This window comes from Mandrillus leucophaeus, unplaced genomic scaffold (assembly GCF_000951045.1).
Source record: "Mandrillus leucophaeus isolate KB7577 unplaced genomic scaffold, Mleu.le_1.0 Scaffold101, whole genome shotgun sequence".
Classification (NCBI taxonomy): Eukaryota; Metazoa; Chordata; class Mammalia; order Primates; family Cercopithecidae; genus Mandrillus; species Mandrillus leucophaeus.
In genome coordinates, this window is record NW_012098210.1 from 1,036,905 (window position 1) to 1,058,007 (window position 21,103).

The 21,103-nt window shown below is 46.0% G+C and overlaps 1 protein-coding gene across 1 annotated transcript in view; it reads left to right on the forward strand.

Annotated features, from left to right (window-relative positions):
- TGM3 (transglutaminase 3) overlaps nt 1-21,103 on the forward strand; it is a 45,924-nt gene that overhangs the window by 16,894 nt on the left and 7,927 nt on the right. Inside the window, exons 5-10 of the mRNA XM_011974484.1 lie at nt 389-517; nt 4,850-5,027; nt 5,132-5,267; nt 14,118-14,221; nt 16,112-16,357; nt 20,024-20,332. Coding sequence (XP_011829874.1) covers nt 389-517; nt 4,850-5,027; nt 5,132-5,267; nt 14,118-14,221; nt 16,112-16,357; nt 20,024-20,332 — 1,102 coding nt within the window. The remainder of the gene's footprint in view (nt 1-388; nt 518-4,849; nt 5,028-5,131; nt 5,268-14,117; nt 14,222-16,111; nt 16,358-20,023; nt 20,333-21,103) is intronic.

Below are 21,103 nucleotides of genomic sequence, written 5' to 3' on the forward strand. Positions count from 1 at the left end.
GGCTTGCTCCTGAGGTTTGTGGCAGCCAGGGCGTCAGCTAGACCAGGCCACCTCCCATGCATTCACTTTAGGAGAGTTTGCACAAGGTCTTATGCTTTTTTCTTTTTTACAATTTTTTAATTTATTATCCTTTCCTCTCTTTTTTGGTTTTTTGTTTCAAAAGCTGTCTTTGAGGAAATACACAGGGTCTTGTGTGTAGTGAGTGCTCTGGATGAGTTTGCGGGGTTGAGGGCTGGGCGTGGTGGCTGTCCTCAGTAGCTCTCAGTTCCAGAGGCCACAAAGTCAAAGGATCTGACAGTTCCTGTGGTTCTCACCAGTGTAGTTCCCTTCTTGAGCCAACTCTCCTTGTCATTTCTTTCATTGTAATGTATGGTCTCATTCTGAACAGTTTGAAGAAGACATTCTGAGCATCTGCCTCTCAATCTTGGATAGGAGTCTGAATTTCCGCCGTGACCCTGCTACTGATGTAGCCCGCAGAAATGACCCCAAATACGTTGGCCGGGTGCTGAGTGCCATGGTGAGTAACAGGAAAATGATCACAACTAGTTGTCATCATATATTGAACACCACCTGTGGGCTAGGCACGCACACTCTTTATATATGTCATCTCATTAAAGCCTCACCAATTACAGCTGGTGGTTAGAATCATACACATTTTACCAACTTGGAGCACAAGGCCCCTCTAAGTTACAGGGCTTGCCTGAGGCACACAGTAAGTATGCGGCAGAGGCAGAGCCAGACACAGGTCCAGCCAGCTTCAAAGCCCTTTCCACCACATCATGAAGCCTTTCTCAGAGGAAAAGGGAACTTGCTCTTTGGGTGCCTGCCAAAGATGGGAGAATGCAAATCTAGGGCTCTGCTCCATCATTGGGCCTCCTGGGAAAGGAAGCGAGACCCCTATTGAGCTGGAGGTGGTGACCTCCTTTGCATAACTCATCTCTTCCGCAGCCCAGAGCACAGCCCAGAGTGTCAGATGGTAGGCTGCCTCACTCATGATCTAGATGGGAAAACAAGCTTGGAGAGCTGAAGTGGCTTGTTCAAACCACACAGCATGCGAGTCAGACCAGAACAAGGCCTTCATGGAAAAGGCCTGTGCCCCTACAACATACACACACACACACACACACACACACTCTCACAATCTCTCTCTCTCTCACACTCACACACACACAAGCTAGATCCCCTAGGAGGCATCTATGGCTCTGGCTCATTGCATAGAGAATGTCTCCATCCAGTCTGGGCATGGTGGCTCACGCCTCTAATCCCAGTGCTTTGGGAGATGGAGGTGGGAAGATGGCTTGAGCCCAGGAGTTTGCTGCCAGCCTGGGTAACACAGTGAGATCTCATCTCTACAGAAATCAAAACAAAACAAAACAAAACAAAAACAAACCTAGCCAGGCATAGGCAGACACAGTGGCTCACACCTGTAATCCCAGCACTTTGACAGGTGGATGACTTGAGCCCAGGAGTTCAAGACTAGCCTGGACAACATGGCAAACCTTGTCTCTACAAAAAAAAAAAAAAAAAAATTAGCAGGACATGGTTGCATGTGCCTGTAGTCCCAGCTACTTGGGAGGCTGAGGTAGAAGGATCACTTGAGCCCAGGAGGTAGAGATTGTGGTGAGCCAAGATCATGCCACTGTGTTCCAGTCTGGGTGACAGAGTAAGACCCTATCTCAAACAAACAAAAATTAACCAAGCATGGTGGCACATACCTGTAGTCCAGCTACTCAGGAGGCTGAGGCAGGAGGACTACTTGAACCCAGGAGCTTGAGGTTACAGTCAGCTATGATGGCACCACTGCACTCAGGCCTGGGTTATAGAGTAAGACCCTGTTTCCAAAAATATTCGTCCAAAATACCTAAACCTAGATCAACCTGCTCTAAATTTGTTTTTTTTGTTTTTTTGTTTTTTTTGAGACGGAGTCTCGCTCTGTCGCCCGGGCTGGAGTGCAGTGGCCGGATCTCAGCTCACTGCAAGCTCCGCCTCCCGGGTTCATGCCATTCTCCGGCCTCAGCCTCCCGAGTAGCTGGGACTACAGGCGCCCGCCACCTCGCCCGGCTAGTTTTTTGTATTTCTTAGTAGAGACGGGGTTTCACCGTGTTAGCCAGGATGGTCTCGATCTCCTGACCTCGTGATCCGCCCGTCTCGGCCTCCCAAAGTGCTGGGATTACAGGCTTGAGCCACCGCGCCCGGCCTAACCTGCTCTAAATTTGTAAGTTAAAAAGCAAAAAGTCATGATCAGGCGCAGTGGTTCATACCTGTAATCCCAGGACTTTGGGAGGCTGAGGCAGGGAATCACTTGAGCCCAGGAGTTTGAGACCAGCCTGGGCAACATAGTGAGACCTCATCTACACACACACACAAGGAGCCAGGCATTGTGGCACATACCTGTAGTCCCAGCTACTCGGGAGACTGAGCTGGGAGGATTGCATGAGTCCATTGGTCGCAGGCTGCAGTGAGCTATGATTGCACTACTGTACTCCAGCCTAGGTGACAGAGTAAGAACCTGTCTCCAAAAAAAAAAGGTGAAAAGTCAAAGTGAATTCTTTACTTTAACCCTCTTAAACTAAGTAATTGCCCAGAAATTCTGTAACCTTTATTTATTTATTTCTATGGTTCATGGTTTAGGCATTTCTTGAGCTCTTGACTTTTGAGTTGGATATGTTCATGCTAATGAGCTAGTTACTTGGTTAGAAATGTGAACAGCTTCTCAGCTGTATAATAAATATCTGGAGTGCCTCTGAGAGGGCTTCTGGAAAGAGCTGAGTCTTAGACTGAGCCTGGCAGGAAAGGAGTAAGGTGGCCCGGCGAACTCAGAGGCTCTAAGGAGATGAACGAGGACCTGAGTAGCCGAGGGAGGGAATGGAGAGGAAGTGAGCCTGGAGCAGAATCTTGAAACCAAATGGCCTGGAAGAGGTTTGATTAAAGCCCTGGTGACTTAGAAAGCTGAGCCTCTTTGTCCTAGGAGAGAGTGGGTGAGGCCAGAGGCTCCTGCAGCCACTGACTCACTCGCACCCCAGGGCCAAACCACTTTATCGTGGAGCCAATTTCCTCAGCTGCACCTCCCAGATGCTCCGTTCAGACTTCCCAGCTGGGCTGGGCCATGAACTAATTATGGCCTGTGCAGAGCTTTGAAATGCCCAGCTTTCAGCCAGAGATGACCGTGCTGATAGCCACTTTGGAGGCTGGAGCACCAGTGACTCAGGAGATGGGGAAGGACTGCACAACCTTCTGTCTCGAAGGAGGCTCTGTCTTGCCTGACTCTGCCATGACAGCCCAGGCCCTCCTGGAAGGGGTGCAGAACTCACCACTGCACTGAGGGGTGGCAAGGCTGGCCATGGATCCAGGGATCCTTTTGTGTCCAGACTGTCCATTCTCATAGGCCTTGCCCCTTACAGGCACTCCAAGGAGAGGGGGTAAGACACACAGGCTGGAGGAGCCCTCGGAGATCCTGGTCCAGCCTCTCATTGCACAGTTTAGATAAACGACAGCCAAAGTTTCATAAACCCGACCCTTGACTACAGAAGACACCTCCGAGTGCCTTTGTCCTAACTTTCCCTTGAAAATTCTCTTCCCTATTGGAAGGTGAAGAACTAAGGCCTAGAGAGGTGAACAGACCTTTGTGCAATCATCAAGTTGGCAAGTGGCAAGGTGGGGCTTGTAACCTCGCTGTCTCCTTTTCTCTTTTAACTTTTATTGTGGAAAAGTTCAGACCTATACAAAAGTAGAGAGAAAAGCATAATGAACTCCCGTGTATGCATCTCAAGCTTCAACAATTACCCCTTCAAGGCCGGTGTCATTTCATCTCTGACCCTCTCTTTCACAGATGATTTGATAAATCTTAGACATTACACATTTGTCATCATTTCACCTGTAAATATTTCCAGGTGTGTCCCTAAAAGACAATGGAACTCAGGTCTCTTGATTTCTAGTCCAGTGATCTTTTCAGGCTGCCTCTTGGTTGTGTCACTTAGATAAGAACCTTGCCTTAAATTGAATAAATGAACGAGTAAACTAACAAACGAACAAATAGCTGAATGAATGAAAGAAAAGGAATACTCTATCTTTATTCTTTCCAAGAAGAAGTTAGTTGCTGAAGCTCTAAAGTGACTTTCTGGCAGGGGTGCGGTGGCTCACGTCTATGATCCCAGCACTTTGGGAGCTGACATAGGCGGATCACTTGAGATCAGCCTGACCAACATGGTGAAACCCCATCTCTACCAAAAATACAAAACCTAGCCGGGCATGGTGGCACGCATAATACCAGTTACTCAGGAGGCTGAGCCAGGAGAATTGCTTGAACCTGGGAGGCGAAGCTTACAGTGAGCCAAGATCACGCCACTGCACTCCAGCCTGGGTGACAGAGAGAGACTCCGTATCAGAAAACAATAAAAAATAAATAAATAAAGTGATCTTTTTGTAAGACCATACACCAAAAAAGGGTTTCAAACCATGGACTCCCAGGCAGACAGATAACAGTGATAGCCTGTGAATTCTTTCCTACCAGAAGTCCTCTGCAAGCTGGATTTGTGCCCTGCCTTGCCACAGACAAGCTGTGCTGTCTGTTTCCCATGTCAGGCTGCCACACAGGAATGACCTGTGGATCAAGGACAATCAAACATGGCCTGTTTGGGAAAGCACCTCTAAGCTCGTAAACCACTCCATACCCCTAGGGGTTAAGTGTTACAAGGATCATCCCCAAGTCACCTAGAAAGACAAAGAAAAGTTCAATCATGGTCCTTGGCTTCCTTCCTCATCTCCCCACCTTGTCCTCTGAATTCTGCATGTCAGTCTCCCTAGGAAAGGCATTAGTGCTGACTCATTTTGGGGGGTGGTTTCTGCCCAGATCAATAGCAATGATGACAACGGTGTGCTTGCTGGGAATTGGAGCGGCACTTACACGGGTGGTCGTGACCCAAGGAACTGGAACGGCAGCGTGGAGATCCTCAAGGACTGGAAAAAATCTGGCTTCAGCCCAGTCCGATATGGCCAGTGCTGGGTCTTTGCTGGGACCCTCAACACAGGTACCTTGGGTGTGGTGTGCCTTGGCTGGGTCAGTGGGTGGCAGTGGGCTATGCCAAGGTACCGTCTCCACCACCTGAGTCCTCACGCCCACCCTGACTTGCAGCACTGCGGTCTTTGGGGATTCCTTCCCGGGTGATCACCAACTTCAGCTCAGCTCATGACACAGACCGAAATCTCAGTGTGGATGTGTACTACGACCGCATGGGAAACCCCCTGGACAAGGGTAGTGATAGTGTATGGTAAGTATCTCACCCTTTGCCTGAACCTCAAGCACCACACTTGAGTGGCTTCTCGCTCTCACCATCCTCCTGAGACCCAGGTCCAAACAGGAGTTGCAAGGCAAGTAACATATCATCACAGCATGTAGAATGGAAATGCTGGCAACACTGATTAAACACTTAGCAGCACCCAAGACACCTCTTCTCGGTGGTCTGCAGTCTGCTAGCCTGGTCTGTCTTGCCTCCGTCAGACGAAAGGTCTGATCCCAGTGAAAGACAGGGCTCCTAAATTCACTCTGAATTTATGGGATCCATTGGACCTTATAATACTTTAGAAGAGAAAAATCCATATGACTTGTAAACTTTCTTTTTTTTTTTTTTTTTGTGATGGAGTCTTGCCCAGTCACCCAGGCTGGACTACAGTGGCATGATCTCGGCTCACTGCAACCTCCGCTTCCCAGGTTCACGCCATTCTCCTGCCTCAGTCTCCCAAGTAGCAGGGACTACAGGTGCCCACCACCACGCCTGGCTAATTTTTTTGTATTTTGAGTAGAGACAGGGTTAAACTTTCTTAAAGAGAATAAAAGAGCAACACATCTTCTCTTAGCATATATATATATATATATATATATAGAGAGAGAGAGAGAGAGAGAGAGAGAGCTATTATACACCTTGGTTGACATCAAAAGTTCAGAGTTTATTCTGGATTCTGGATGATAACAATTAGTTTTTTTTTGAGATGAAGTTTCATTCTTGTTGTCCAGGCTGGAGCACAATGGCACAGTCTCGGCTCACTGCAACCTCATGTTCTCAGGTTCAAGTGATTCTCCTGCCTCAGCCTCCCAAGTAGCTGAGATTACAGGCATGCACCACCATGCCCAGCTAATTTTTGTATTTTAGTAGAGACGGGGTTTCACCATGTTGGTCAGGTTGGTCTTGAACTCCTGACCTCAGGCCATACACCCGCCTCAGCTTCCCAAAGTGCTGGGATTACGTGTGTGAGCCACTGCACCCGGCCAAAATGTTGTATATATATTTGGGCATTTATATTCTTAACCATAAATATGCCATGTGCACACTATCAATACACACACACACACGCAATTTAATGATAGATGCCACAGGAAGTAGATTATATGAAATGTGTAGACTTATATCTGTAACTGCATAGAGCACTAGATAGATAGATATTATACAGATAAAAATAGATATTGTTACAACTGTTTAAGGTTACATCATATACTAAGTTATTACTGGATGGCAATTGGCAATGTTTATATCTGTATATACACATAGATATCTATGTGTCTATATAAAGTACCCGTCTATCTATTCCTTTAATCCATTTCAAAGGCTACACACACACATAGTTGCTCACATGCATGTATATGTCTAGATAATCGTATGACAGATGTCATCTTATTTTCAGATGTTCAATTTTAAGGTAGTCTGCATAAAATATTTGTATTATTTATCATTACCAGAATAAATATATCTAACTTATCTGAAATGTGCTTAATGTAACTAAGGGTATAAAATGAAAGGAAAATAGCTAATAATGGAAAATAGTGTTAAAACAAATAAATAACAACTCCATGCCAACAACCGAATTGAGTAATAAAAGCATCCTTTCCCTTCTGAAAGAGAGTGAGGCTTATGTAACTCATCCCAGGGTCAATGGATTCCGGGGTTTTACTGGGGGAGAGAAAGCTTATTTAAGGAGTTTCTTTCTTGATCTGCACATATGCAACTTTCTCTCTAATGATATTGCTTACTTGTGGCCAGACTTTGTTTTCCAGCTTCTCATGAATGAGTGTCTTTTCTTTTCCCTGGGCTTTTCTTTGTTCTTGTGTCCAAAATCCCATCACAACCAGCTCTGATCGTTGGGGCTATGCCATTCCTAACTTTAGTTTCTTCTACAAAAGGAGATGGTTGGTCAGACAAGTTGGAGGTCCCCTCAGCATATCCTTTCTGTAATTATCCTGTACACTAGGAACTGCAGGGACATGGAAAGCTTAAGTCTCAGTTCCTCCACTGAAAGCATTTATGGTGCTGTTAGGAGACAAGGAGTGGGGAAGCCACTAGTAGAGGCTAATTAGCAACACAGCATGGTGTGTGATGCCCAGACAAGTGATTAAGACAAGGATACTGGGAACTTGGAGGAAATCCTCAAGGAAGGCGTCCTGGAAGCGGGAAAGTGAGGCTTTTAAGCTAAATTTAGAATTAGAACCCAAGTCTCCTGGTTAGTGATTCACACTGCCCCCACATCAGCTTAACATCACCTTTGGGACAAGTAGGAGCTGATGGAGACATTCCAGGGTGGCTCCCTGGTAACTTCTGTGGCCTCATGGGAGGGGGCCAGATGCAGAAGCTCTGACTGTTCCTGAGGATCTTGTCACTCCTCCCTTCCTCTCCCCTTTTCTGAACCTTCTCAGAAAGCCAAGGGAGCTGATAGTTACTCCCTACACCATTCCCTACAGCTGATGGTTGGGGGAGCCAGCCCTGGAGGGCATGAGGACAGGGAGTCCCAAGCACTAGCTCCAGCCCTACTACCAAATTGCTGTGAGGCTTGTGCAAGGCAATTTATCCTTCTGGTGCCAAGTTTCTTCATATGTGAAATATAAGGGTCAGCCTAGGACTAGATGATTTCTTAAGTCCTTTGCCAGCTTAAACTTTTAAATTCTCTGGAGCTTCAGCCCATTCCACTTTCTATAAGAGAGCTAGCCCTCCCAACCAAGGGAGCCCTACTGTTCCTTCCCTGTTAAATCCCATGCAGGGGAGAGCTAAACCAAGAGCCAGCTTCTGCCTGGAGTGAAATTACTAAGCTGTTATTATAAGGGCAACTGGAGTTTGGACAGAAAACCTCTGATATGAATCTTTGTGTGTTACCAAAAAGTCTTGAAAGCTTTGGAACCGTGCCCAGATTTGCCTAAAGTAATAGAATGTGAGAATCAGGGGAGGTTAAGCATAGAAGTGCTTAGTAATAGTAACAGCAGCAAATAATAATTTGTTGAGCAATTGTTGTGTGCCAGGTACTGTTCTAAGTGCTTACATTTCGTCTTCACAAATGACGTAGGCATTGTTATTTTCATCCCCAATTTGTTTTTTATGGATGAGAAAACAAAGGCCCTGAGAGAAGTAACCTGTCTAAGATTAAACACTTGGAGACATGTAGACACTCTTAAGCACATAACATTATGTAAGTTCCTTGCCTTTGCTACACCTCAATTTCCCACTTGTAAAACAAAGGGCCAGATCAGGAGACCTCAGTGACATTTTCTAGGCCTTTCTTTTAATCAGATTCACAGCAGCCAGTGGGGTGAATTTTTTTCTAAACCACTTTGCTCATATCAATGGTCTGGCTTAAGAGGCACACAGCTCCGGAGTATTCACTGTCTTCCGAGTCAGGACACTTTTTGGGGGAGCTGAGTTTGGGATGCTTCTTTGAGATGTCCTCCTTCGGGGCCACTGCAAAGGAGGTCTCTGAAGCCTATTCAGCCACCGAGCAGCAGCCGAATGATTTAGAACAGTCTAGTCAAATTATCTTGACTTTTCTGACTTGTTTTCTTCATTCATTTGACTTGATCCCCCAATTTCTAGAGTCATAGATCTGACTCTACCTGTAGACTTTGCAGAACTCTGAGGTAGAAGGCACCTAGAGACTGCTCAGCCCTGCCAGGGAGGTGGAGTCAGGCAGTGCCTCCAGTTGTCAGCACCCACACCTCAGCCAAGCCCCTGGCTCCTCGTGTAATCTCTCCACGGCCTCTGCCTCTGAATACCTGCTTCCACTAGTCCTGAACTCGCTCCTAGGCCCTTAGTGAGGAAGCGACAGAGAGTGGTTTCAGCCCAGAAACAATTCAATTCAGCAAACGTGATTCCGTGCACACCTGCACTGGACTCTGGGCACCAAGAGGAACAAGATGTGCTGGAGGAGGGTTTTCGTTTATTTGTTTTGTTTTATAACGGGGCTTTAGAGACTGAATAGAGGAGTTTACAGCTGCATTAAAAGCTTGGCAAGTATGGAGTTGCAGTGAAATCAAAGAATTACTTGCAAGATTCGAGACAGCACAGAGGTATGGTTGGCACTCTCGGCGTGTCAGGAAAGGCATTTTTGGCAGAGGTAGTATCCGAACAAAATTTGGGAGGACAAATGGGAGTTTACCTACAGAAGGGTGGGGTTTGGGGCCACTTTCTAGGCAAGGTCTCCTAACTCTGTGAACTCAAAGGTAAGCATAGCACAGTTGGTGTCTGTAGAGCAGTGGTTTATAAACGTCAAAGACTGCATCAGAATTAATATGGGTGGGGAAAGATGAAAGCAGCAGAAATCTGCACTTTTTAATAAATGCCTCGGGTAGTTCTGATGCCCACAGCCTGTCCTCTCCTGAGCTCCTGCTCCTGAAACCCTCAGGAAAGGAGTGGAGCCCGAGGTTGAGGGGTGGGAGAGAGTGTGGCACACAACCAGAAACTCACACGGGAATTTCCACATGGCGCCACTGGGCATCAGAAAGACGCACATCCCAAATATTTCTGTGTAACTGAAGTGGCTGACTTTTGCCTGAGGGAAGAACCAGGATGTAGTTGTTATCTGCTCTGCCTTAAATTCCTGCCTTGCAAGCAAGTATTAAAATACAGCTACTTATCACTTTTTCTTTTTTTTAACCAACCTGACCTTCCCCTCAGTTGCCCTGTCAGGAGCAAACTGAGTGTAAAACTTGGTGTTCTCACTCACTTTCTCATCCCTCCCTTGCCCCTTTCACCCACCTAGGACCATCTTCCCACACTTCTTCCCTTGCCTTCTCCTTGGTGAGTTCTAACCGACCATGAAGGCCTGTCCAAAAAGACTTCCTGGGTCCTGGAGATCATTTTTATGACGCCCTTTTAAAAATAATTATAGAAAAATTCAAAATACATAAAGAAATAAAAATCATTTATGATCTTATTCACATATCTTCAACACTTGGTAGTTTTCCATTCATCTTTTCTCTATGAGTTGTTATTTATAGAACTGGGATGATACATTTTATAAGGCATGAGTAGAAGACAGAGCATATAATAGATACATTCCATTTTTTCCCACACCTCGAAACCAACCACTTCACCTTTCGTTTTAGTCATGTTTTTTTTCACTAAACATTATATCATGAGCATTCCCCCATGTCATTAAAAAATCTTCAAAAATAAGATCATTTCAAATACATCAAAAATGCATCATATTCTGTTATATGGAATGGAACCGATGTAAAATCAAGTTACATAAAATGGAACCTACCATTAACCTGTTTCCCTTTTTTAAGCCCATCTGCCTGGATTGAAATCCCACTCTGCTTAATTACTCACTGTAAGACTTTCTCAAGTCACTTAACTTCTCTGAACCTCAGTTTCCAGAGTTGCTGAATGGGGAATAATAATTATTTCTGTCTTTTAGGGTATTGTAAGTTAATGTATGCAACAACACAGTTAGAACACAACTTTCTGTGTTAACACTGTGTTAGCTATGATCATTCAACTTGTATGTATTTTCTAATTATAGAAGAAATGAGTAATTCACATGATAGAAAATAAAAACATTACATTACAGAAATAAGTAACATAAAACTTAGTTTGTATGCACTGTATACATGATACATACATCAAACTGTTCATGGTGGATATCTAAGAAAATAGAATTATTGGAGACTAACTTTCTCCAATGTTTTATGTATAATTTTTTAACAAATGGATTTATCATACATCTACATTTATACACATAGGAGTTTTTTCTTTTTCCTTTTTTATTTCCGTAGATTTTTGGGGAACAGGTGGTATTTGGTTATATAAGTTCTTTAGTGGCGATTTGTGAGATTTTGGTGCACCCATCTCCTGAGCAGTATACACTGAACCCAATTTGTAGTCTTCTATCTCTCACGCCCTTCCCACCTTTTCTCTCTGAGTCCCCAAAGTCCATTGCGTCATTCTTATGCCTTTGCATCCTCGTAGTTTAGCTTGACTTATGAGTGAGAACATATGATGTTTGGTCACACTGATTTTCTTATTTCATGATATCTCTTAGACATCTCTCCATGTAAGTACTAGATTGATTTTGCTTATTCTTTTTGACAGCTGTTTGATATCCCATTCCATGTCTCTGCCACCATTTGTCTGCCAATTCCCTTGTTGATGAACTTTTGCTCCAACTCTTTTGCTATTACAAGCAATGCCTCGGTGGATACCTTTAGATATACATCTATGTGCACTTACGTGAGTTTTTCTATGGGAGAAATTCCTAGATGTGGACCTACTGGCTCAGTGAGTATGTAGATTTTTAAAGGTTTTTATGCTCGTTGCCAAATTGCTTTCCACAGAGGTCATAGCAATTTAAACTCCCACCAGTGGGGTATGACAGTGCTTGTTTTCCCACCCAGAATGAGCACCACAATGAGTATCACCCTATGCTTTAATCTCTATCAGTCTAATAGCTGTCATCTATGTATCTCTGTCATATTATCTCTTTGTCATTTTAATTTTCTTTTAATAGTACTGAGGTTAAAACTATTCTCATATGTTCGGTGGTTATTTGTATTTCTTATAAAAATTGCCTGCTCATTGCTATTTATGGGCATGTTTTTCTTTTTCTATTTATTATTTTTTCATCACGTAGTTCAAGGAAAGTATGCTTTCTCTTATCAATTTGTAAGTACATTACAATATTGATACAGTAAATCCCTTGCATGTATGTTGGATATATTTTCTCTGCTTTATTGATTTTTTCAGTCATTTGTCTCACTGCCTTCAAACTGAATAATTTCTAGTCATCTATCTTCAAACGTATTGACTCTTTCCTCTGTCATCTCTATCCTGCTAATAAGTTTATTTATCATTTAATTTCAGATATTGGTCTTTTTTCCAGTTAAAAATTTTCCGTTTGGTTCTTTTTTCATATTTTCTGTTTCTCTGCCCAAAGTTTATCTCTTTTCATTCGTTATGAGCATATTTTCCTTTATTTCATTGAGCCTAGCTCTAGTAGCTGCTTTAGTCTTTGTCCAACAATTCCAACATCTGGATTATTTTATGGTTGGTCTCTGTGGATTGTCTTTTCCCTTGAGGATAAACACATTTTCCTGGTTCTTTGCTTGTTGAGTAATTTTGGCTCATACGCCAGATGTTGCATGTGTCTGAATTCTGTTATCTTGTTTTAGCTGCTTATCTTGGGTGACTCAACGTGCAAATTGTTTCCCCTGCGGTAGATAGTGGCTCTGCTCTCAGTTCAGTACTTTTATCTCCAGCTGAACGGCTCGTGGTCTGCCTCATCCATGCATGACTGAGGGTCACCCAGAGGTTTGGGCAGCTTCCTTGACTCTTTCCAGAATTCCCCCCTCATTCTCCAGCAACCCCGGTTGGTCCAGGCTCTGCTCCTGGTTCCTCAGGTCAGAAAGCTGTGGGCTGCCTGTCGAGTTCTTGCTCCATGTACTTTACCCCAGCTGTGGCCTTTCCTTAGAGCAAACTCATACAAAGTGCAGCTTCTGCACGTTCTGATTCCTTTCCAAAATCATCGTGCTTTGATCATGCTCAGGTGTCTTTTCTAGTTTTTCATTTTTCCCCCCACAGTTTCTCATTATATGCAAAAAGATTCATCTGTTTTGAGCTTATCCTCCATACCAAAAACAGAACTACAGGTTTTTTATTTGTTTACATGTAATTTCAATATTTTTACATACTCAAATATATGAGTCTCTTCCTTTATGGCCTCTGAAATGGGTGGTCTGCTTAGAATTGTCTTTTCCACCTTATGAGTATAGAGATTTTTTTTTGGCTGTGCGTGGTGGTTCACACCTGTAATCCCAGCAGTTTGGAAGGCCAAGGCAGGCAGATCATGAGGTCAGGAGCTGGAGACCATCCTGGCTAACATGGTGAAATCCCGTCTCTACTAAAATTACAAAAAATTAGCCAGGCGTGGTGGCAGACGCCTGTAGTCCCAGCTACTCGGGAGGCTGAGGCAGGAGAATGGTGGGAACCCAGGAGATGGAGCTTGCAGTGAGCCGAGATTGTGCCACCACACTCCAGCCTGGGCGACAGAGCGAGACTCCGTCTCAAAAAAAAAAAAAAAAAAAAAAAAGAAAGAAAGAAAGAAAGAAATTTTTTTTCCAGGTTGACTAGAACTTGGATTTATATCGAACTTATGTTTTCTTCATGTTGAACTGAAAAGTGCCAAGACCAGTGTGACTGTAGTTTCCATGGGAGTGGAGAGGAGAGAAGAGGGCAGAATTGGGGGACGGAATGAGTAAGACCTTGGCTACCTGGTTGTGCCTGGCGAGGGGTGAGTGGTGACTGAGGCTTACAAATTGAGACACAAGACGAAGAACATTTGAGGCCTGGCAGATGTCATTCTTCAGTTCAGATCTCAGCCAAGAGACGGTGTGGTTCTTAGGTAGGCCAGTCACTCCTGCAGCAACCCCATTCATTTTCGGCCCACACCAAGCACAGAAGCATAACCTGCCAGGCACAGGGAGAAAGCTGTGTGGGTTTGTCCCTGGGTGGCTGGCTCCAATCTGGATTCATTCTGCTCCTTAGAAAGGTGCATGCTGGTCAAGGCTTTGACTTTTGAGTTAGGCATACATGGGTCCACATTTTGACCCTACCATTGTTAACTGCTTAACTTCTCTGAGCCCAAGTTTCCCTTTTTATAAAATGGGCATAAAAATGGTACCCATTTCACAGTGCTGTGAGGATTTCCACGAGACGATGCTCACCAGGGCTTAGCATAACAGCTGTCACAGGACAAACTCACTCAATGCACGTTGTCGTGCTGCACTGTCGGGGCGAAGATGTGCTGTCTTGCCACTCATCTGCTGTGTGGTCTTGGGCAAGCGCTGCAGTCTCTGGTTCTATCTGCAGGAATTTCCATGTCTGGAATGAAGGCTGGTTTGTGAGGTCTGACCTGGGTCCCTCGTACGGTGGATGGCAGGTGTTGGATGCTACCCCGCAGGAAAGAAGCCAAGGTAACTTCTCTGGGTGTGGTTCTGAGTCGTGAGCCTCACAGTTATTTACAGCTGTGGACAGCAGCATAGGGAAGTAACTCCAAAGCCCTCTCCCTCTGGAATGCATGATGGGATTAAAACAAAAATAGTTTAAAAATAGATCTCCCCTGCTAATTTTGTTTGGCTCAGGCTGCTGTTTAAATGAGTGCCTGCCCTGCACCCACAATGGCCACTGTTGCTGCACAGAGCCTTGGCACAGGCCAGGTGAGCAGGGAGAGCAGTCTTCCTCTGCCAGTAATGATTATCCTGCACCAACTGCAGCAGCCTCTCCTTCCCAGCACAGAAAATTTGTGGTTCCCTGTTGCCCTTGGGGTTTACTCCACGTTCTCCACTGGTCACCACCCACAGCAGCTCCCTCTGGCACACAAAGCTCCCCCTTAGGCAGGCCGCCTCTGCCATCCCCATCCCGGGCCTCTGCTTCCTCCTCTGGCCTCCCTCTGTCTCTTGCCCCATCAGGGGTTGGGTCCCAGGTTCTCCGGGAGCCTTTCTTCTTCCCTTCTCTGACCTGTAGAGCATGCCTTGTCTGTTACCCTCATTTTCAATTGTTTTTTGAAACATTAAAAAGTGATATATGGGACTGGACGTGGTGGCTCACACCTGTAATCTCAGCATTTTGGGAGGCTGAGGAGGGTGGATCACTTGAGATCAGGAGTTCAGGACCAGCCTGACCAACATGGTGAAACCCCGTCTCTACTAAAAATATAAAATTAGCCAGGCGTGATGGCGCATGCCTGTAATCCCAGCTACTTGGGAGGCTGAGGAGGGGGAATCGCTGCAACTCAGGAAACAGAGGTTGCCGTGAGCCGAGATCACACCATGGCACTCCGGCCTGGGAGACAGAGCAAGACTCCGTCTCAAAAAAAATTTTAAAAAAGGTGATTTATGAAGTAATACGTGCATGTAGTTGAAAAAACTTCAAACTATTCTAAAAGGACTAACAATGAAAATTAAGTCTTACCCCACCCCCCAACCCCTAGCTCCTCTACCAGAATCAGTGCATGCTACTAGATTTGGGGGCTTGGAGGAAACCGAGACGTCTGCTAGGCCACTATTTTCCGAAAGTGTCATTGTGACCCATTAGTGGTTATAAAATCTAGTTAGTGGGTTGTGGCCATCATTTTAGAAAAGGAAAGTGAAATTGAATGGAATGGAAAGTGGGGAAAAGAACATAAACTATCAAGGCTCATTAGATATAGTTAGACTAAAGACCATTGTCCTGTGAAACTTTTGTTTCTGTATCACATGTGTGCCAAGATGTCAAATGTATTTCTTTCTAGGGGTTGTGGTGAAAAAAGATGAAAGTCACTGACATCTATCTATCTGTCTGTCTATCTATCTATCTATCTATCTATCTATCTATCTATCTATCTATCTATCTAAGCTTCCTATTCTGAGTTCTAAGAAGAGGGAAGAAATGGTCAGGCTTAGGAACTCAGAGGAACAAGAGGTCCCTGCAGGCTGCGTGTTCAGGGAAGTCTTCTAATAGGAAAGTGATGAGCTTCTAGGTCAGAACGATTTGCAGAGGTAGAAAAGAGGCAGCCACCCTGAGCACGAGACAGCAAGACTTTCCTCTTTAGGAAACAGACCAAGGACAGTGGGTCAGCATGGATTAGGCACCCGGAATGCAGAATTGTGTAGTCTTATGTAGAGGTTGAGTCTGACCAGCAAGAGAATAATAGCCCAGGAGGGTCTCTGCGGAATGCCAAATGAGTGGGACACACACTCAGGGATAAAGGAATTTGGGCAGTGCAGAGGCAGGGCTTTGCAGCAGTCCTGGAAGGCCCTGGGGAATCGGGCACTGGGCAGGCTGTGGCCTTGGCATATATCCAACCTCTGCATCTTGGCCTCCAGGGGTGTTCCAGTGCGGCCCCGCTTCGGTCGTTGGTATTCGAGAGGGTGATGTGAACCTGAACTTCGACATGCCCTTTATCTTCGCGGAGGTGAATGCTGACCGCATCACCTGGCTGTATGATGGCACCACCGGCAGACAGACGAAGAATTCCGTGGACACTCGCACCATTGGCAGGTACATCAGCACCAAGGCAGTGGGAAGTAACGCTCGCATGGACGTCACGGACAAGTACAAGTACCCAGAAGGTAGGAGGGACGCTGGTGGGGCAGTGCTGCGAGGGGTTCTATTGTGGGAGGATGGCTCTGAGGGTGGAGAGGAGAAAAGGCCTCACCCTCCCCCGCACTGGCAGCCAGTTCTGCCTGAATGATAGGATTGTTCCCTAGCACCTAACCCCCACCTCCCAGCACTGTTTCCAGAGGGAACAAAACCATCATGGGCAGCTGCTGTGCCAGTGGAAGTTTGCTGCAGGGCACGGGTGGCTGTCAACCCAACCCAGCCCATCCCCAGTTGTGTCCCTGTCTCAACTGCACAGCTAGGGTGACAGCACCATGACTGAGCATCATAAGGAGAGACAAGGCCCCCATTAAAGGCCCCCAAGGGCTTTGGGAGAGATTTCTCCATCAGTCTGCTCCCCTAGCCTCTGAGAAACTCAGGGAGAAAACCATCTGAACAAAGAAATGGACAAAGAAACCCAGAGACTTGGGCTTGCATTGTGCACATTTGGAGGTCTCCGAAGAGGCCAGATGAGGTGTGACTACATGGTATGAATGCCCGGGCTCCTGAAATCTCAGGCATGCATACATTGCTGGTCCCCCTAAAGTCACCTTGGAAGGCCAGTTGCTGTGAGGCTGCCTCGACTCAATTACATTTGCTTCCCAGAGTTGCTTTTGAAACCAGCAGCGCATCTCTTGGAGGATTCTCAATGATGATAAAAGTTCTGCATTTGAAGACGAAGTTCATTTTTAGAAACAGCCGAAAGTAATTTAGTGCTTGCTCTTGCAGGCCACAGTCACTCCTTAACGGGGTCAACATTTCACTCTTTCTAAAATGCTTTGAAACGGTTCATTCCATTGATCGTCACAGTTGGTTCTGAGGGGTCAAGAAAAGCATTCTCATAAATGTGCACACAGTACCCTCTAAAGTAAGTCCTGAATCTCTAAGTGACTGTTGGCTATTGGTGTTGGCCGAGTTTACAAAAAAGGAAAGCTGAGCGCAGGCGATGGTGTCTGACTTCAAGTCCAAGCGGGTCCCCCCCCGGGTGCTGGTATTTGTGAACAATTGGAGGCACAATTTTAGGGTTATGAGATTGGTGGCCTCAATTTAGCCCCAGTCTTCCTCTGCAGGTCATTCCCAAGATTGAGCTCAGATAGACCTTCGCTCAGTCAATAAACATGTTCTGAGCCCCTACTGAGTGCTTGCTTCATGCTGGGCCTTGCGGATGCAACAGAGGACGCTGCAGATGGGCTGGGGGTGTGGAGATGTAGGACAAGTATTTTCAACAATGTTATGACGTAGAAACAAGCGTAGGGGGCCAGGGAGTAAAAACTCGGGGGCGGAAGGTGAACTCCAGCCCTACCAGCCATAATTGTGTGGTCTCGAGCAAGTTTCCTCTGATCTCTGAGCTCTGGCTTCCTCACCTGAAGAATGAGAAGAGCAATGCCTGTCTTTAGCAGGATTTAAATGAGCTAAGGTATACAAAGTGCCAAGTGCAGTGCCTGGCATATAGTCAGGACTTGATAAATAGCAGTGGTGCTGTTTATCAATTTGAACCTCTATAGCCTCACTGAAACAATGACTTCCCAAGGTGACTATTTTGCAGGTGCTGCTTACATGACTGTATGATCCTGTGGGGTTCCTTACCTTACCCCCACACCTTGATCTCTGGCTGTCTCAGCCAAACCTCCTAAACAATGGAGAACGGGCAGGTCCATTGTGGGGGCAGGGGAGGGGGTCCCTGCAGGACTCCTAGCAATGCCTCAGCCCTTACATGACAGGACAGATCACCCTGCCTGATGTTGCCCAGATCTTCTTACCCAATGATTCTAGCTTCTCTCTGAGGGCCTCAGGGAGGAAAAGCCCATAAAATAGGCTGCTACGTATTGATGCAATAGCAACAGCAAAGGGAGAAAACAACAGGAGGAAGCTTAGCCTTGAGTAAGCCCAGCAGATGACCTATATAGGCATCGAGGCTCCGAGCCTCATTGTGCAAACACACCTGCTTCAAGGTCCCAGGCACAGAAGGCTCAGATCTGTGCACTGCCTTCGGCTCTGGGTTGGACTTACAACTGGACTAGAGGATGGGAAGGCATCAAAAGGAACCCAGCCCACCAGGAACTGTCAGCTTAGGTAATCTGGCTGCCTGCCTCCTTTTTAGCAGGGTGTGTGGGAGGAAACTTAGACCAGGGGTCCAGACACCAGGGAACTGGCCCCCTCTCTGCCTCTGCAGGTGACTGGCCCAGTCCATCTCAGAGTGGTCTGGACAAGTTGTGTCTCTTCTTAGGGCCTTAACTTGATGGGCATGGATGAGTTGGCCTCTGAAGTCTCTGCAAATCACATGTAATTTATGGGAAGGGGCTTGCTGTATTGTAAAATGCTTACAATAAGTCATCTGGCCGGGGGGAGTGGCTCATGCCACTCCCAGCACTTTGAGAGGTCGAGGTGAGCGAATCACCTGAGATCAGGAGTTTGAGACCAGACTGGCCAACATGGTGAAACCCTGTCTCTACCAAAAATGCAAAAATTAGCTGGGCTTGGTGGAGAGTGCCTATAATCCCAGCTACTTGGGAGGCTGAGGCAGGAGAATCTCTTGAGCCCAGGAGGTGGAAGTTGCAGTGAGTTGAGATCATGCCACTGCACTATAGCTTGGGTGACAGAGTGAGACCCTGCCACAAAAAAAAAAAAAAAAAAAAAAGAAAGAAAAAGGAAGAAAGAAACGAAAAGAGGAAAAAAAGAAAAGGAAGTCATCTGGTGCCTTAAGTATTTCACAGGTTGTTGGGGAAGGTGGGAGACCGTAAGTATGGTCTGCAGGTGTCAACATGGTCACTCTTCCTTGTGTACCTCTGCCTGTGTTCCTAGAAGGTCAACACCTTCTCCTAGATCTATCTCCAGGTCAAGCTTTTTGTGAACTGCTCAGTCAGCCCTGGCTCAGAGGCTTGCAGTCAGTTACTCAGCTCTGTGTGCCCTGAGAGCCATTTTCAGGTACATCCCTGTCATTCTCTGTGGACTCCTTATGCTATCACATTCAGCAGCGCCCATAGCCTGAGTCAGAGTCAGAAAACCCATATTTTTATCCAGCCCTTGCAGTTTTGAAAACTGAAATCTCTTGATAATTTCAACTAGTCATAACTCGGAACCATACCGACCATGGGAAGTCCTTGTCAACCAGCACAGATCAAAATGTCACTCCTTGACTCTCAAAGCACCTTTAGAAACAAGGCAGAAGAACATGATTTACCAAAAAAATTTTTTTAATGAGGTCAGTTTAAATCATCACCTCGTTTTTTGGCTTATGAATGTATTCTAATCTTTTTTAGCTCAGTTCTTATGATTTATTTTGAAATTATCTGTTTTTTAAGTCTCACAAAAGACATTTTATCAGAAAAAAAAAAATGAAATCTAACCTAATTAACACAGGCAAATGATCAAGCCACATAGTAATTGTGTGCAGGTGCTGATAAAGCTTTTCTACAGATTTTGGGAAATTTAGAGCTGATTGGAAAAGCGCCAGAGACCCACTGGTCTGTGAGTCTCCGGTTAAGACAGGTGAGCTGGAGACCTGCGAAAGTCGAATGCCTGCTAGGACAGCAATGGAGCCAGCACCAGTCTTAGGCCACCTGTCCAGGCAGGATACTGTCCTTTGCCCAGGTTGCCACCACATCCCTAGCGTGTTTCTGTCTTTTCCCACCACACAGGCTCTGACCAGGAAAGACGAGTGTTCCAAAAGGCTTTGGGGAAACTTAAACCCAATGCGTCATTTGGCGCAACATCTTCAATGGGTTTGGAAGCAGAGGAACGGGAGTCCAGCATCATCGGGAAGTTCAAGGTCACTGGCATGCTGGCAGTGGGCAAAGAAGTCAACCTAGTCCTATTGCTCAAAAACCTGAGCAGCGATATGAAGACAGTGACAGTGAACATGACAGCCTGGACCATCGTCTACAACGGCACACTTGTACATGAAGTGTGGAAGGACTCTGCCACCATGTCCCTGGACCCTGAGGAAGGTAATGCATCCTGCAGTTGGAGGGGATCCACGAATCCGAGGTAGCCAATGATCTTCTGGGGCTGCAGGGTGTCTGCTGGGCTCCAGGTTAGTTGGCTAAGAATGGAGTAGCGAGCAGCCCCTGTGGTTAAGCCATGTATTATGCTTTGGAAGTTGCTGTCTCTATGAACAGAGTGATGCCAACCAAATGTCAGGGTGATGCCAACCAAAATCCTTTTACGCCCCAAGGGAGGAAGGAGGGAGGCTTTGGCAGTTCATGGCTATGGACAATATCCCTTACAATTATACACCACCTCACACAGTTTGACCTTCTAAAAAAAGGCAGATTTTCAGTATCCATCTTATAGAGGCAGAAAGTGAGGCTGGGCGAGATCTGTTACTTGCTTCAGAGATAAAGTCTCATAGATAGTAGCGGTAGTGCTGGGTCTTGGTCCTGTGTTTCCTGACACTGAGTCCAGAGCCACCCCCTGTTTTCTATGTTGTTTTGCTGTTACCCACCTCACCCCCACCCCCACCCCCACAACAAATCGCTTTCCTAGTTTTCCTAGTTTTTCCTAGTTTGAGGGTGGCAATGACCACAGGGCCCTAAACCTTGGCCCAGGGATCTCCCATGGCTGCCCCGGGGTGAGTGGACCTTCTGGAATCCTGACAACAGTGACAGGTTTTCTTAGAAGTCTGATCATTTGGGAGGATGTGACTCCTTGCCCTTGGGTAGCAGGGATGGGAAGGGAACAAGGTGGAGCAGATAAAGGTTGTGCTGTGGAAGGATTAG